General features: G+C 36.6%; 1 protein-coding gene across 1 annotated transcript; it reads right to left on the bottom strand.

Annotated features, from left to right (window-relative positions):
- Window positions 1-2,833: 2,833 nt before the first annotated feature.
- Window positions 2,834-15,108, bottom strand: LOC137389916 (RNA-binding protein 45-like). The gene is made up of 10 exons (XM_068076096.1): window positions 14,979-15,108; window positions 11,650-11,808; window positions 11,461-11,558; window positions 11,100-11,222; window positions 10,375-10,501; window positions 8,494-8,727; window positions 6,438-6,596; window positions 5,818-5,938; window positions 5,452-5,714; window positions 2,834-3,209 (listed from the first exon to the last, which is right to left on the bottom strand). Exons 2-10 carry the CDS (start codon window positions 11,801-11,803, stop codon window positions 3,061-3,063), a joined length of 1,428 nt encoding a protein of 475 aa, XP_067932197.1. The 5' UTR covers window positions 11,804-11,808; window positions 14,979-15,108; the 3' UTR covers window positions 2,834-3,060.
- Between the last annotated feature and the right edge of the window lie 247 nt (window positions 15,109-15,355).

Raw genomic sequence — 15,355 nt, 5'->3', positions numbered from 1 at the left:
TCTGTTTGATGTGATATAAATATGCATCGCTTCCAACAATTGTTCGACATCCAACTACATAAACAATGATTGAAGGCATCTGGTGCGAGACAGGCTAGACTGCAACAAACTGATGTAAACATGGTTGGCAGGAAGGTTGTATGGTGGATACTTCCACGTTGTAAAATTTTATGCAATGAACTAGTATGTATGTACAGTAGATTCTTTTGGTCAAATGAAATTTGATGTGTATCTGCAACAATGGCGCTACATTTTCATACCCAAACACTAAACACCCGAGTTACTTGTTCATTACTGACTCATTTGTTTTATTTGTCATTGTTTGCAACTCATTATCTACATATAGTTTTCGTAATCAGTTCAAGCCATATAGGCCAAATTATTTTGTGAAAAATTAAACTGCTAGTACTAATCAAATTACCAATAGCTAATATTTGTTGAAAGAACACGTATCAATGTCCTGTCACTGACAACGTACATAAGGTAGTGGTGAGCTACAACTGTTGTTATTATGTATGTCTCCACGCAAACTCGAGCTTCTGTTTGCTTGATAGACACTCTACTTTTCCAGTTGACCATTGCCAAAATGTATTCGTATGACAAGTTGGTAATAAGTGAATGGTTGTCTAATGGTAAGGGTATTGAGTCAATTATGCGATAAAAGAGCAACAAAATGCTAGATATTTTTAATACTAAGAAGCTGGACGAGTTGATTAAATGCTCCTAGCTAAGAACTTTCAGAGTCATCCTTGCGGTTTACAGCTTGTTTAACAGCTAGGAAAATGCACCAGCACTGAACAAAAGCTCTAATTTACTCAAGCTGGACATCAGTCATTTATAAGTTTGAGAAAGCCTGTTAATACAGGCTATTCTCAGCAGACTTGTAATTTAAGTTCCTACGTATTTCTGTAGCAGTGCTAACATAACCACACAATCTCATGATGCTAGACGTATGTCAGCAACATTGTCAGTGTTTAGTTAGGGTTTTGTGACGTGACGTTTTACTCAACTCCACCAAACTAGTCATTGCAAAACAATCAGTTGGAGCCTGCATTGAACATCAATATGGGCAAGCTTAATTTTCAAACGGATGAGGTGGTTTCTCACATCAGATATTCACAGCAGAGACAGTCAACTGGGAAAATTAACTGTTGAATAACAAGCGATTGGCCGGTATTCACAGACCAACTCTCTCTCAGATTGCAAATGTTCCAGACAACCTTATACACAGACACGCTATGATGATGGCATCATATACTACCAAGTTATAAGACCACCCAACAGCTCAAGGTTCAAGGAAAATTAATTGAAAGTGGTGTATGGGTATCAACAGCTATGGTTATTTCGATGGCTGGGTAACAAGCTTGGTCTGAAGCCCTACAAGCCAACTCAGAGGTCACACCTGCTTCAGAGACAAAATGCCTGGATTTCACCTAGCAGTGCAACACTGAAATAGGATTATTCTTCTAGTAAGTATGCGATCTAGCAGTTTATCTCCAGAAAAAAATGTGTGACATCCATCAGGCGAGATGTTCAATGATCACCCATACTGGGATAAGCATGACGCGTTCCCAAGCCAAATGATCTAGGGTGCAATATCTGTGAAAGCTGTTGTTTTGTCAAAGAACAACATTATGAAAAACAAAAGGTACTTTTAACTGCTGAAAGAAAAGCTGGTTATCATAGGAAAGGGGGTCTCTCAGGCAATAACCTTAATGCCAAATAAGCTCCTTGTGACACCACTAAGATTGTATGTTGTGGAATAATAAGCAGATCAGGGCTTAGACCAGCTATGGCCAAATGGCGGATCTAGATCTGGATCTCTGTGGTTTGGTTGTGGATCATTCAAGTTAGCTGTCAATAAATATTTTTTCAAAAATTTGGTTGGAAAAATGCTTTTGTAAACTTTTCTTGGAATTTTCATAAATTTACTGCTTTCTGCAATGAATTTTAAAGTTCACGAAGAAGAGTATTTGCAAGCCGTGTTCTTAGATTGTTTTTTACAAGAGTCACTGTAAGTGGCAGGAAACCGCATTTTGATAGTATCGTGAAGTCAAAGCTAGCTCATCATTTTTCTCACTGATATCAGACATACTTATTACAGCACATTTATTCACTAATTTTTAATCAAATTATGTATATAAACAAAGTTTTTTAGAATCGTATTTGTCGCTTTGTTGTGAGATGTACACAATATTTATATTTGGCAAAAAAGAAAAATGCACATCTTCAGCTCGTTGTGGATCTTTAGTTTGTCAGATTTGGTTGTAGCGGATCATGACCAAAATCGTTTGGCCACCCCTGGCTTAGACTGTCTGAGGAAGCAGCCTGGACTTGAATCCAAGAGTATTTATTATTGTCATTCCCAAAAATAGAGTAACAAAACATGCCCCTCAAACTCCTGGTAAGGTGTTTCCTGGGAACTCGATAAGGTCATCGAATCTGTTGAAAAAACTGAATTGGGATGTGTGAATTGCAGACCCTGATCAAAAGTAAACCCCACAGCCTGATAGCAGTCAATCAAAACTGGTAGATACACTATCAAGATACATCTCACATATTGATATTTTGTGTTAAAACTGTTTTACCATATAGCGATGGATTACAAGACAAACAAATTAAATAGAAAATAGTGATTTTACTTGATTTGGTTAATGTGTTGCTAGCGGTCTTTGGATGTGACTATATATATATATATATATAGCATATCTCTACCTAATATTATTATACCTTTATACTATTAAACCTACACTTTACTGGATAATGTTATACCTTTTCTCTGGTTACTATTACACTTCTTTGCTGAATGCTATTTTACTACTGCTTTTCTGCATACTGTGATATCCCAACTTTATTGAACAATATTATAGGTGACACGCTAACTTGTTCTGGAATCTTTTTAGCATTACAGATATTGTACAACATTGTAGGATGATGACGATAAGTAACAGTAACAAAGCAGTAATTTTATATATACAACTACTTCAAAAGTAAGTGAGAGAACAGTCAATAAAATTTAAAACATCTGTACAAGATTTTACATCGATAGCCTTGGCATGCTCATTTTTTGCTTTTCTTGTGATCCGGGGGAGGGTCCTCCGCATCAAGGCATTTGAGATGGTTACCTCCGATTGTCTCACCATGCATATGCTTCTGAGCTTTATCAGCACACTCTTCACTCGCAAATTTAGCAAACCCATAATTCTTACCTAAAAGAAATGATAAACATCGCTCAGACTAAAGGCACACCCACCTGAGCACCCAATCCACCTACGTAGATACTACCTAGAGACTACATCGTCATGGCTTAGCATACCAGTTTAATAGCTGTTTATTGTCATCAGTAAGTTAAAGCACATCAATTACATAAGTACTGTTTCAGCTTATTGTTCTTCAATATTTTGGCTTTCGAATGAGTCATTGTTTGACATGGCGAGACAAACATTGGTTGGTGTTTATAGGATTTCCCCAGAGCTCTACCGCAGAAATGTTCAATGGTATAGGCTCGGAAATGGTGACGGCACAATTTTCATATTCGGTGTTGTGTGCTCTTACCGCTTAATTTTATCGTTTACCGCTTATGTTTATCACCTACGATAATGACGCTAGTGGCAGGCGAAGGTAGGACAACTCCAAAGAGCCAATGAAGATGACAAAGGAATCAGTGTCATTAGCTCTCCATGTACAGATCATTTTTATGATAAATAACTCAGATTCCAAGCACCATACTATGTTTTCCCGATGATATTATGCACTAGCCCTCTCTTTTCATTGTGATGTTGAGGGGCACGGCTGAGACTAACTAATTTCAAGCATTGCGTGATCTCGCAAGAGTGCAATCTACATATACACTGTGTTTCCATGACCCGCATAATTCGCAAATTAGAGCCAATCCGCAAGTTATCCGCGTCATGGAAACGGCATAAATCCGCAAGGTATTTGCATAAATTCGCAAGCTAAGCGAGTTTTGCGATTCGCAAAACTTTATCGAATCCATCGTGTTTGCGAATCATGGAAACGGTACTTGCGATTAATTCGCATTAGAATATCGATGGCTATTACATTAAAACCATTTTCACGCTTCAGTCGTTTTTATTTCGATTTCACCAGTCTCAATGCGCAAACGTTCCGCAAACGTTCCGAACGATCGCTGCTAAGCTAAGCGTGACAAGACTGCTTAGTTATTTATAGATTCATTAATTAGGCTAATACTTGACCTACGGGGTCAAGTAGTGGTGTTAAATCCGCATCGCCAGGTGTTTCATTGAAACACTGGATTGCTAAGTAACTCCACTTGCGGATCGTTCGAATTATGTGAATCATACGGATTATGCGAGTCATGGAAACATAGTGATAGTCTTAGGGCCATGCCACTGCAGGTCACAATTTAATGGAAGTAATTCCATTACCTTTAACAACTGGTATGTTGTTAGTAGTCATTTCTGTTTTTGTTTAATTTTGTTGTAGAAGCCAATTTAATTAAATCATTCGTCGGGGTTGACTAACTACACTCCGGGATTGTTCAAAATAGAGAAGCCTAATGTAAATAACTTAGTCTGTCTATAAGCTAGTATCATACACAAAGTGATTAATTTAACTGTCCAATACACCTGTTTTCGATTTTCCATATACTGTAATTTATTCGAATATAATATAAATATTTTAATTTTTATATTTAATTACTAATTAGTTATTAGACATTTCTGTAGGGGACAAACAATGCCATCATTAAAATCGATGTGATAATAATTACTATAAATGTTTAAAATGAACGAAAAGATAATAAAGTAAACTCTAACAATCACCCGGAATCTATTAACCCAGAACATGTGTTTGTATTGGTCAGGCGTTAGCATGATCCCCGGGCATTGTTGATTATCTAGAATCCTAGTTTATTATTAGCGCTCACTGGGTTTAATAGCACCAGTTGTCACAGAAAAGCGCAGCCTCAATGGCAGCGAAAGGGATCGACGACCTACGGCTAAATGCTAATTATGACATCACATTGTGGGAACCACGACCAAGTGTTTTTTATATTGCAGGACATACTTTTGACATCCTGTTTTTCATAATTCTATTATTCTTTGGGTATTGAATATAGCCTCATTCGAAAGCCAAGACTCTGATGTACTGAAATATATGATAAAAGTACTTATGTAGTTGATGTGCTTTAATTGTTTGCATCTCACCTGGTAATACCAGGTATGAAATATTTGTTTACAAATGCCCGATATGGCTCTTCTCAAACAAACTGATTACATAAAGTCGATGTTTGGTGCTAACAAAGGTGCTACTAATACCCCCATCCTTCACCTAACACACCGTGTCCTAATCACCTAATACACCGCACAATTAGAATAAAACATGTGCGTCGCATTCGGTATTCAGGAAGGAACTGAAATGCAAGCAATGCAGGTTCTATGAAGCATTATGGTATGCGAAGAAGCCTACCTGGAATATAGTTTACAGATATGAAGTTTCCGAACTTGCTAAACATGTCTGAAAGAAGGCGAACAGAAATCCTTTCCGGGTGAGAGACAATGAAGAGACGTCTTTTAGCCTCAGCATCTGCTGGAGCTAATGGCACAGACTCCTGCTTTACCTGATAGTTACTTCGATCACCGAATCCACCACCCATGCTGTTCCCACTAGAATTCATGCTCATGCTTCCCATGTTCATGGCTGGCAAGCTGTCTGGAGAAATCCCATCCCCCCTGCAAGTAATGGCAAAACATATGAGTAGCCGCGGTGCAATCAGCAGAATATTCTCATTGCTTTTGTCAAGCATTCAAGGAATATAAAGGCTGAAAAAAGCACCTGTTACTCTCCGTGTAGTACTCAATCTCGAGGGGGCAACCGGGAGGATACTCAAATCCATGAAACGCTTCCTTCGCATACGTGCAGCAGTTAGCAGATGAGTAGCCAATTATGGCAACATCTAAAAATGTTCCAAAACAGGCTAGAACAATCTAATAAAGGCATAAGATTTAAGCGATGAAGCATTGATGATCAAAGAGATTAAGATACTGTTAATTCTGAGTTCAAGCGTAAAGCCTTTTTCCCTCAACATATATGGCTATAGCCAAACTGTAATTACTGACTCAAACCACATTTGTCAAAATAAAAACTACTCATAAATTGAAAAATGCTCCTTTGAGCCGATAAAACAACCGAAGTATAAATGATTGAAGAGTACCTGTCAGTGGGTGTCAAGTAATCTCTGTGGTCACCAGTAGGTTTTGTACACAAGTCTACATGTAAACCGGTGGGCCGCAATATGCAGTACATTGGCTGTCGATGAAAAGCCAGTGATGTCAGGTGCGAGCTAAGAGGTGGTGCAAATCAGTGCCCCCCTCAGCTCACAGCTTTATGTGGGAATAGATAGCAGGGTCAAAAACCTGAACAGTGTAACTAACAGTGTGCTGGCAATAGCAAACCTGTCGCGCTGTATTGGTTAGTCGCGAGTCGACAGAATTCAAGAGATGGTACGATATTGAATAGTCGAGTCAGCTGGTGTTGGGTCAGGCCCTTGGGCACTCTCACCTTCAGGTAAAACTGATTTGAGTTCGGGTAGTTGGCAAGAAACTCCGCTGGACCTAAAATTTACACGCATTTCTCTAAAGCAACCAGCCGTCTGTGTAATTTAACCAAGACAGAACACAAATAGCAGGACATAAGGCACAACCACGCTTCATCAGCACATCGTTGGTGATTGATGTTAGAGCCATGAGTGAGCGAACAACAATTCAATGTAGCAAAATGACAACACAGCGTAACTACATCGTTGTAAAGCTGCCTAAGGAAAAAATGATAAGACTGTGTAAGTAAATATTCTCCCTCGCTTAGATATTAGCTACGGTCGGGCTTTATCAAACTTGAAACGTACAACATAAAATTGGATCAAACATTTGTCTCGACAAAGTATTTTTCGACATGAGGCAGTTTACAAAAACATTGCCATTTTGTAAATCAGTACAAATGTATACATTTCTGCTTCACATGGCTTAGTTCTAAGAGTTCAACTAATAATAGGTAGTGCTTTATAGCTGTCTTTTTCATTTTGAAATCATGAATTCCAAGAAGACCAGCAGCGTCAATGGTTGGAGTAACAAAAAAACTTGAAAAAATAAAATCACAGAAACAGATTAGCAAAATCTTAAAACCATATAGATATAAAATTATTTGGCAGTTATTGCGAGGAGGAACATAAAAGTAGTGTGAAGCAAGGAAAGATGAACATAACTGAAAGTAGAGTGGAGAGGCTGGAGATGATAATTAAACAAAAGTAAAAATTACCAAATATAAATACCGTACTTTTCGGACTATTAGCCGCTACTTTTTTTCTGATGATTTGAGCCATGCGGCTTTTATAAGGGTGTGGCTATTCTGTGGCTTTTTCTTTCACCGCTAGGGCACATTAACCATAATCTACTGTTAGTGTGCTTCTAGCGGTGAAAGAAAATGCAAAACAATGCCTAACGATACTGTTCCGTTAGTCACTAGGTTAAAAAGCGTCGGTTAATACGAAAGTGCCGTTAGACACCGTTCCGTTTTAAACAGCAAAGTTGCTGCCGTGTTAAAAAGCACCGTCCTGAGTTCTGCGGCCTATACAAAGGTGCGGGCTATGTAATTGTTTTATTATCATTTTTTTTGCAAAATAAAGCAGATGCGGCTTATATAGGGGTGCGGTTTATAGTCCGAAAAGTACGGTACAACAAATGTAAATTAAGAAAAGTTAAAGTTGAGATAATTAAAGTCGCATCATATGACCATATGACCATGTCTACCTACACACCATCTGTCTCTGCAGTGACATGCCAACGCATCAATTTGTTTGTCTTTCACGTAAAAGTGATATTTTAAATGAAACACTTTTTATTGATAAACTACTTCATTATCAAGTAGTCTATAATACAGTTTAGTTTTTTGCATTTTTATAAAACAAACATCAAAATTGATCATCATCGTATGTAGAAGTTGAGAAGATTGTATAAGCAATATTTTCCCTCCAGTGTTCCACATCCTTTAAACGAGTGTAAGGCATCAAAAATGCCTATTCACCAGTTTTTCAGGAAAACAGTAATCTATGACGGTAACTGAAGAATATGAAACTGCCCAAAAACATGAGCCGAGATTTTTCATATTGTTGTAGTGTGCCGTGTACTATAAGTCAAGGTGATGAGAATATTCGTCTTTAGGGCCCGAAACCAAAAATGATAGAGAAATGTTGCACATCCACAATTTTTCAATTGATATACACGCATGTGGTAGCACTGTACCACGACAAACATGTCAATGCTGATGGCAACCAACAACAGCGATGTTACAAATAAAATTAAAAGCTAGTCATTTGTAACGCATGAAAGAGACAATAGTTGATGAGAGGTAATTGTAAAACTCCAACTAAACAAGTAACCCCACACAACTTACTACGTTAATTGCAATAGAACCGGGAAAATAAGATCTGAGAAGTGATATATTTGTATGACTCACCTTGATCCTTACTGGAAGACATCATCTGTCCACCCATTTGGTTGCCCATCTGACCACCCATTTGGTTGCCCATCTGTCCACCCATTTGTCCACCCATTTGGTTGCCCATCTGTCCACCCATTTGGCTGCCCATATGTCTTCCCATAGGAGCATTAAAAGAGCCTCCATGTCGGTCATTTGAGTCCTCGTGTTGTCGTTTTCGTGAGACAGGGTCGGCAAACTTGGCCTTGTAATCTACAGAGCCTCTTGATTTAAGCTAACAGAAATATATGACTAACACAAATCCAATCATAACCTACAAGAGCGCAACAGAGAAAATATATTCCAACTTTGTACTCTTAAAATAATATCCACTCAAAGGTACCAAAAGGATATAATAAAACGATACTAAAACAGAATAGCGTGATGATAAAGATGCTAGTAAGAGTAAACGAAATTATATAAAATTCCAGTAACTTTTCAATTTTTACCATACCTCAAATTATAGCAATAACTGCCCACAATGTTGTTAAAGTTTAAAACGGATACACTTAACCGAACAATGGTAACTAATAGATACTAAATGGCAAACACACTGGGTATACTGAAAACAATGTTTTACGTAGCGCCGTAAAGTGTGTTCATACCGATGCTTACAGGCATCAGTCATCTGAAACTCAACAATGCGACTTCTAGTAGCAAATATCTTGCCAAACTTACAGCAGCATTAAAGCCTGAAGCAAGTGGCATTCCAAATGACACTAGTGAAGCCCTAGATCGGATAAGATATAAACGTAATGTTGAATACTTCAGAATATTCCACTTCTTGCAAAACCCACATTTGAATGCCATCTCTATTTGACCGCCACTATGGGAGAAGGGTTGAAGAAAAGAGCGCCACTTTTTTTAACGCAATGCCCATTTACCCGCTACTTTGACATTCTTTGATCTTTGCAAACCCATAATAGTAAGTCATCAGTAGAAAAGTGTCCTCAAAATCGTATTAATGAATAGTTTACATCAATAACAGTTAGTTCTCTCATTGCAATATAATGATGTACTATAAGAATGATTAGTTTATGTCACTCGTACATGAAATTATATACATGTATTTGTAGCATTTGATAGATTATCATTATACAGCTTATTTACAGATTTATAGCATCTCATTTAACAACGTCATTGCGATAATCTGATCTTACAATGGATCGATGCTCATAACTTCTCTTCTATTGCACATAAAAAGCTAATTTGACTGCAAACTGTAACAAACATACGAATGAGTGCAATGAGCTTTTATGCAACATTGGTAAATATATATGTAAAACAAAATTGTCTTCAAATTTAGAATTAAATAAAAATTGAACACTCCAACAAATTGCAAGGCTGTACACAGGCTATAATATCATCACAGATAAGATGATGATATTATATGGTGATAGGCAAGAAATTGCTATCAATATTTCTCGGCATCTGAATGCATATTTATTAAGAGATCTTTGACAAGTTGGAGGTAAGTTAACAGACTTATTGCATTCAAAAGGGTTAATATCGCTCCGCTGAAAAGAGAGGGTAGCAGATAGACAAAATCTGCTTCGTCCGTAAAAAAGCTAAATTGATCTTCTCAAAATTCTGACGATCCATTTGAAAATACAATGCCAGGCTATTTTTGAACCCCCCCTCTATTCGACTGCCACTATAAAAAGGGTTGGAAAATAGAGTGCCATGGCATTCAATTAGAGGTTTTGCAGTAATTTCAATACCAATGTAACAATGTTGTCAAAGAATTAAAACATTCTGTAGCAGAATTTTGTAACAAAATGGTCACCATCATCAAGATAAAACTTTCGTTATAATTGACATCGGAGTTTAGCAAATTGAAAGGAATATACAATGACTCACCCGAGCTGCATTTCTCATAAGCAGTAGCAGCATCTGATGACCTTACAAAGGTCACAAATGCCAAACCTTTCGATTCATTCGTTCTCTTATCCTTGATTGTAACAACCTTTTTTATGGCACCATATTCCTGCAAAATGTGATGTTTAGAGTCGCGCAAAAAGGATGCATCTCCTTTCCAACCCACATGCCTACTGATGAAAACATATCAGAACAGAATCACATCAGATAGATCTAAAATAGGTAGTTGCGACATGAACCTTTCGCAACCAAGGTTATACACATTGGACATTGCTAGAGATCCAAATAGTTAACAGTGATTGTCCTCATCGATTTGTATATCTTCAGCAATGATCGATAGAATTTACTTCAAAATAGCCAATGACAATAATGTAATACTTGGATATCTGATTCCTCAAACAAATTAAATATTGAGTATACATAAAAACAAAGGCGAAGTGATAAAATTGACAAAAGAAAACGTGGAATTGCAAAAAAAGGATCCCTAACTGCTTTTATTAATCTCTTCAAACTCGGAACTTGAACTTTTGAATTATTTATGTTACGAGCGTGTTACGAAACTTGCTGTCTACGCATGATCATTGATCTATGGTCGGTTGAAGCTGTATAATCACCTCAGGTAAATGCACTTTCAAGGTTTGAGATAAACAAAAGAAATATCGATGTCATCATAGGCCTAGCATAAAAATACGGATATGATGAGTTACCTCAAAAGCTTGAGTCACATCATCCTCCGTGAAGGTTTTGGGCACTACCACAAAGAGCCTGGAAACCTGAGCCATAATATCCTCATCCGATATGGTCTCAGACCGATTAGTCGCTATCAAAACCTGTACGAGAAATAAACATTCGAGGTACACTAAATTCAACATTGCAACATAGATAAATATGACAATCCCTGGTGGAATAATTACAAGCTAGTAAGAAATGTATGCTTAAATCAAGTGATATAATATTATTATAGTTCATAAAAACATACATACAGGCGACAAAATATCAGCTATACAACGCATCTGTATTGTTATAGAAGATGACCCAAAACCTTTAATCCTTAAAGAAAGGTTTTACCTTCATTGAACGTGTTGTGCTGCCTACACAGACACCATTAAGTTGTTCAACAGCTTTGCAAGCATCCGAGGTCTTGTTCATTTGCACATACACTATACCTAAACAAGACAACATTGTCAATGAGAAATGCATAGAAGAACGATTAATTTTTATGATTAAATACTACTAGACGATGTAATTTAAAGCTACCTTTATTTTCGCCGCCTCGATCTTTAATAAATGTCACTATAGCTGGTTCTGCTATCTTACTGAAAGTAGTTCTGTAATCATCTTCGGTCGCCTTTTTATCGCCAATTATGAATAGACGACTGAAGGGTGGAAATGCTGATGAATCACTCGCCATTTCACCTACAAGAAAGGCAAACAAAGCCATACAACGTAGAACAGAGAATTTCAATAAAGATGTCTACATTTTTTCAACTGTTTTAAAGCAAATGCAGGTTTTTACAAGAATGTCTGCTTGCGTTTGTTTTTCACAATCATGCGCATCTAACTAAAGCTTATAACACTTTGTGAAGGCTTGTATACAAAAGGAACATTATTGCAATTCTACTTTTGTGCAAATCAGTGTTGCTACTTCGACTTGATGATTGGATGTTACTATTTTCATTTCATTCTTTCAAAAGTACCTGTCATTACAGCTCTGATTACGCTTCATAAACCCATCTATCAGATAAGATTTCAGCACAGACGATAACAGAGCTATAATGTATTCAATATGTTCTGTAAATCATGTTTTGCATTGTCTTTAACAATATAATTTTATTGTATAATTTTTACAAGCCAAAACATTTCCATCGCAGCACAAAGTTTTTATTAAAACATCCATCCAAGTCGTGGCCATTCACATAGTTTCAGTTCATACAATAGGACAAATTAATCTACTGCAGCAAACTCAAACAAAACATATGTCTTGTGCAGCACACATTTGTGTCTCGTTTTCTTTTCCAGACCGACAACTGCTCCACTAGTGAACCTGTGAACATAAACATCATGCAACATTAAAACAAATGTAATAAATGTCATTCATTTATATATATGTCGTTCTAACGCGTATCTACTGAAAGCTTTCAATTTTAGAGTTAGATAGATAGCGAGTGTAATTTTCAAAACTAATAAATGCTTAACAAAAGCATATATACACAAAGCCAACCATTCGAAGCTTTGTTTTTGAAAGTTGAAGATGAGCATTGATCAATCGATTTTTCTCACTTTTTACACACTGAGCATAATTCTAATCATAAATCTAATTTACTAGCTAAAAATGCCAAAGAAAATGCTATAGCTAGGTGCAACGATAAAAAGTTGGGATACAATTAAAAAGTTATGCAACGATGATTCATGATAGCAAAAAGTTGTAATTTTACTTACTAGTAGATGTATTCATGAGTACTAAAAGTATTACCTTTAGCTTAGAATATATGTATAGGATACTCAAAGTTGAAGATAAATTTACCTCCATTCTCCTATCTTCCTCTGCAGCATAACGCTGCTGATGCCTGTCAGCTCTAACCATAACCCGTCTGATGAATAACGTAAAATAAATATGTCGATGCATGTAGCTACTAGAATCTACTAGTAATCGATGCGCGTAACTAACTAGTAATCTCCCTAAAAACGAGAATCTTCGACATCACAGACAACTCGTTTTACGAGCGATCACATTTAACATGACCAATATAAAAATTTCGTTCTGATGATTGGCTAAAGAAGAGATCTTATATTTATTGCTCGTGGACTCTTTTCACATGTATCACCCGTTACGTCAAGAATAAAGCACACGCTGGAGACTGAGCTTTTTAAAAAATGGCCTCATTCAAACACATACATCTCTGGACAGGTTGGTCTACAAAGACAAAAATGACATGAAATTGTAGCTGACGTTTTAGCCTTTTATTGGTCTTAATTTCATTAAATCGACCTTTTTGACGCAACCACATATTTAAAGGCGTTTTCATTTCGGATTTTTCGTTCGTTTCGTATTGCAAAAACGATCGTTTTTTTTTTCTCATAACGGCTCATTTTATGATTGTTACGAGAGACCAATATATTGTAGTTTACTATTGGTAAAAACATAAGACAAAAAAAGGCAATAAGTTGATCAGAAAACATTTTATAAAAACGCTCGTGTGGCGACATAATTGTCGCTCTGCCCATTAGCGTCAAAGTGTGCGCCCACACTAAAAGCAAATGAAACGAAGCTGTAGCGGCTGAGGCGTCAAACGAATGTCACCTCAAAGCGCACTTAGTACGATATCATTTGCGTCCATCAGAAATAACAAATACAGTACACAGTTTTGATTAATAAAGTGATGTTATTTTGTTTTAATTTAAATTTTAACAAAAATATATTAATTATTATTTATGTACTTATCAGCTAGCTTTAACCCTTTTGCGATTTCTCGCCAGTTATTTTTCTTGATATCGTCTCTTTTCTAATTTTGGTGTCTTTGATTATAGAGGCATGGCCTCTCTCTTACTAGCGCAATGAGTTGCTCTTCCACATCTGATCACGCTACTAATATTAACTAATTAATCAAGTTACTCTAATTAATACACTAGTGTTTGGTACGATCAGGCTTGCAGTTTTTGCAGCCTGACCTTGGTACAGCCAATAGCGTGCAAGAGGTCGCACCCAAAATCAAACATGTTTGAATGCTCTGAAAACACAACAATCCTGCCGCTTTGTCACATCACTCCACTTTCGTATCAAATTCGCTCTAGTGTGCGTGCACATTCAGTATCGCAAAACGACAATAATGTCGCTATGCCTGCAAAAGGGTTAAGTCTCAAAATAATGAACAACTCAAAAATAATTTGCTAAAGCAAAAAAAACAACTCTGACATCCATTGTATTAACAAGTACTTAACAAAGACTGCTTAACAATCAAGCACCCAACCCAAAGTGGTTAAGTATTATCAGAATAAGATATAGGTCCTACATATCAGTTTATTAGTGAGCTTTAGGTATTGCACCATCGCTAATGAGAAAATTGGAAAGCAGACATTAAATCTTTAGCAGTTTCAATATTTGTTAACATTGGGCATTTGCAAAACTTTTAGTAGGATTTGCAAGAAGCCGAATATATCAAAATTTCTCATTACTAGGTGAATACACATGCTAACCAAATCAGATGCAAAAAGCTAACGCTAAAGTAATTACTGAAAATGATATTTGTTTTTTTGTGTGTGTGGGTAAAATGGCTGTCAATGAGTTGGTGCTAACGTACAAACAAAAGCACACTTTCCGAGCAGATGATCTCTTGGTCCAATTGATGCGTAGGTAAAGATGACTTGGCATGTAACTAATATTTGCAATAAAATCATGCAAACAATATCATTTATGAGCAGAACAATCATTGTAACATTGTATAAATTATACATATAAATACAAAGTTATATCATCTTATGTTTATGCAAACAGCAAACACGTCATGAGTGTCAACGATACAATAAAGATGCGAGTTTAGCAATTGTTTTCACTTTTTTGAAAACATATAACCAAAACAAGCACGTACTATGCTTAGAAGCCACTTCTTTAGTTTGTCTGAACAATCAATAAGATACTAGAATGGCTTGTTTGCAAACAAAATCCTATCTTCGAGACTAGTAAGATATTGGCGCAACAATGGCACCGCGCAATGAGATCTATTAAACCGATGGTGCGTTTGTCTACGTCGGCTCTTACATTTCGATTCGAATGACGATATTGCGATGCTAACGAGTGTTAAAATATGAGGCCTTGAAAGGCGCACTTTTTGTTAAATGCTGCTCTTTTTGAAAATATTCACATTAAAAAATTCATGAGTAACAAAATAATAGGTAAGCTAATATTATAGGTTGCTTAGCTTTATTAAAAATGTGATGACAAAACCGATAAAAGCTCCTTTTTTTT

This window comes from Watersipora subatra, chromosome 3 (genome assembly GCF_963576615.1).
Source record: "Watersipora subatra chromosome 3, tzWatSuba1.1, whole genome shotgun sequence".
Lineage (NCBI taxonomy): Eukaryota > Metazoa > Bryozoa > Gymnolaemata > Cheilostomatida > Watersiporidae > Watersipora > Watersipora subatra.
This window is presented reverse-complemented; position numbering and strand designations above follow the sequence as displayed.

What these genes read in the sequence shown, in the direction of transcription:
- LOC137389916 (XM_068076096.1), bottom strand. Translation starts at nt 11,803, where the DNA reads ATGGCGAGTGATTCATCAGCATTTCCACCCTTCAGTCGTCTATTCATA. An exon ending in TCGAGGCGGCGAAAATAAAG is followed by an intron (nt 11,559 to 11,649) that starts GTAGCTTTAAAT and finishes TGTCTTGTTTAG; the next exon opens with GTATAGTGTATGTGCAAATG. An exon ending in ATCTGTAAACTATATTCCAG is followed by an intron (nt 3,210 to 5,451) that starts GTAGGCTTCTTC and finishes CATTTCTTTTAG; the next exon opens with GTAAGAATTATGGGTTTGCT.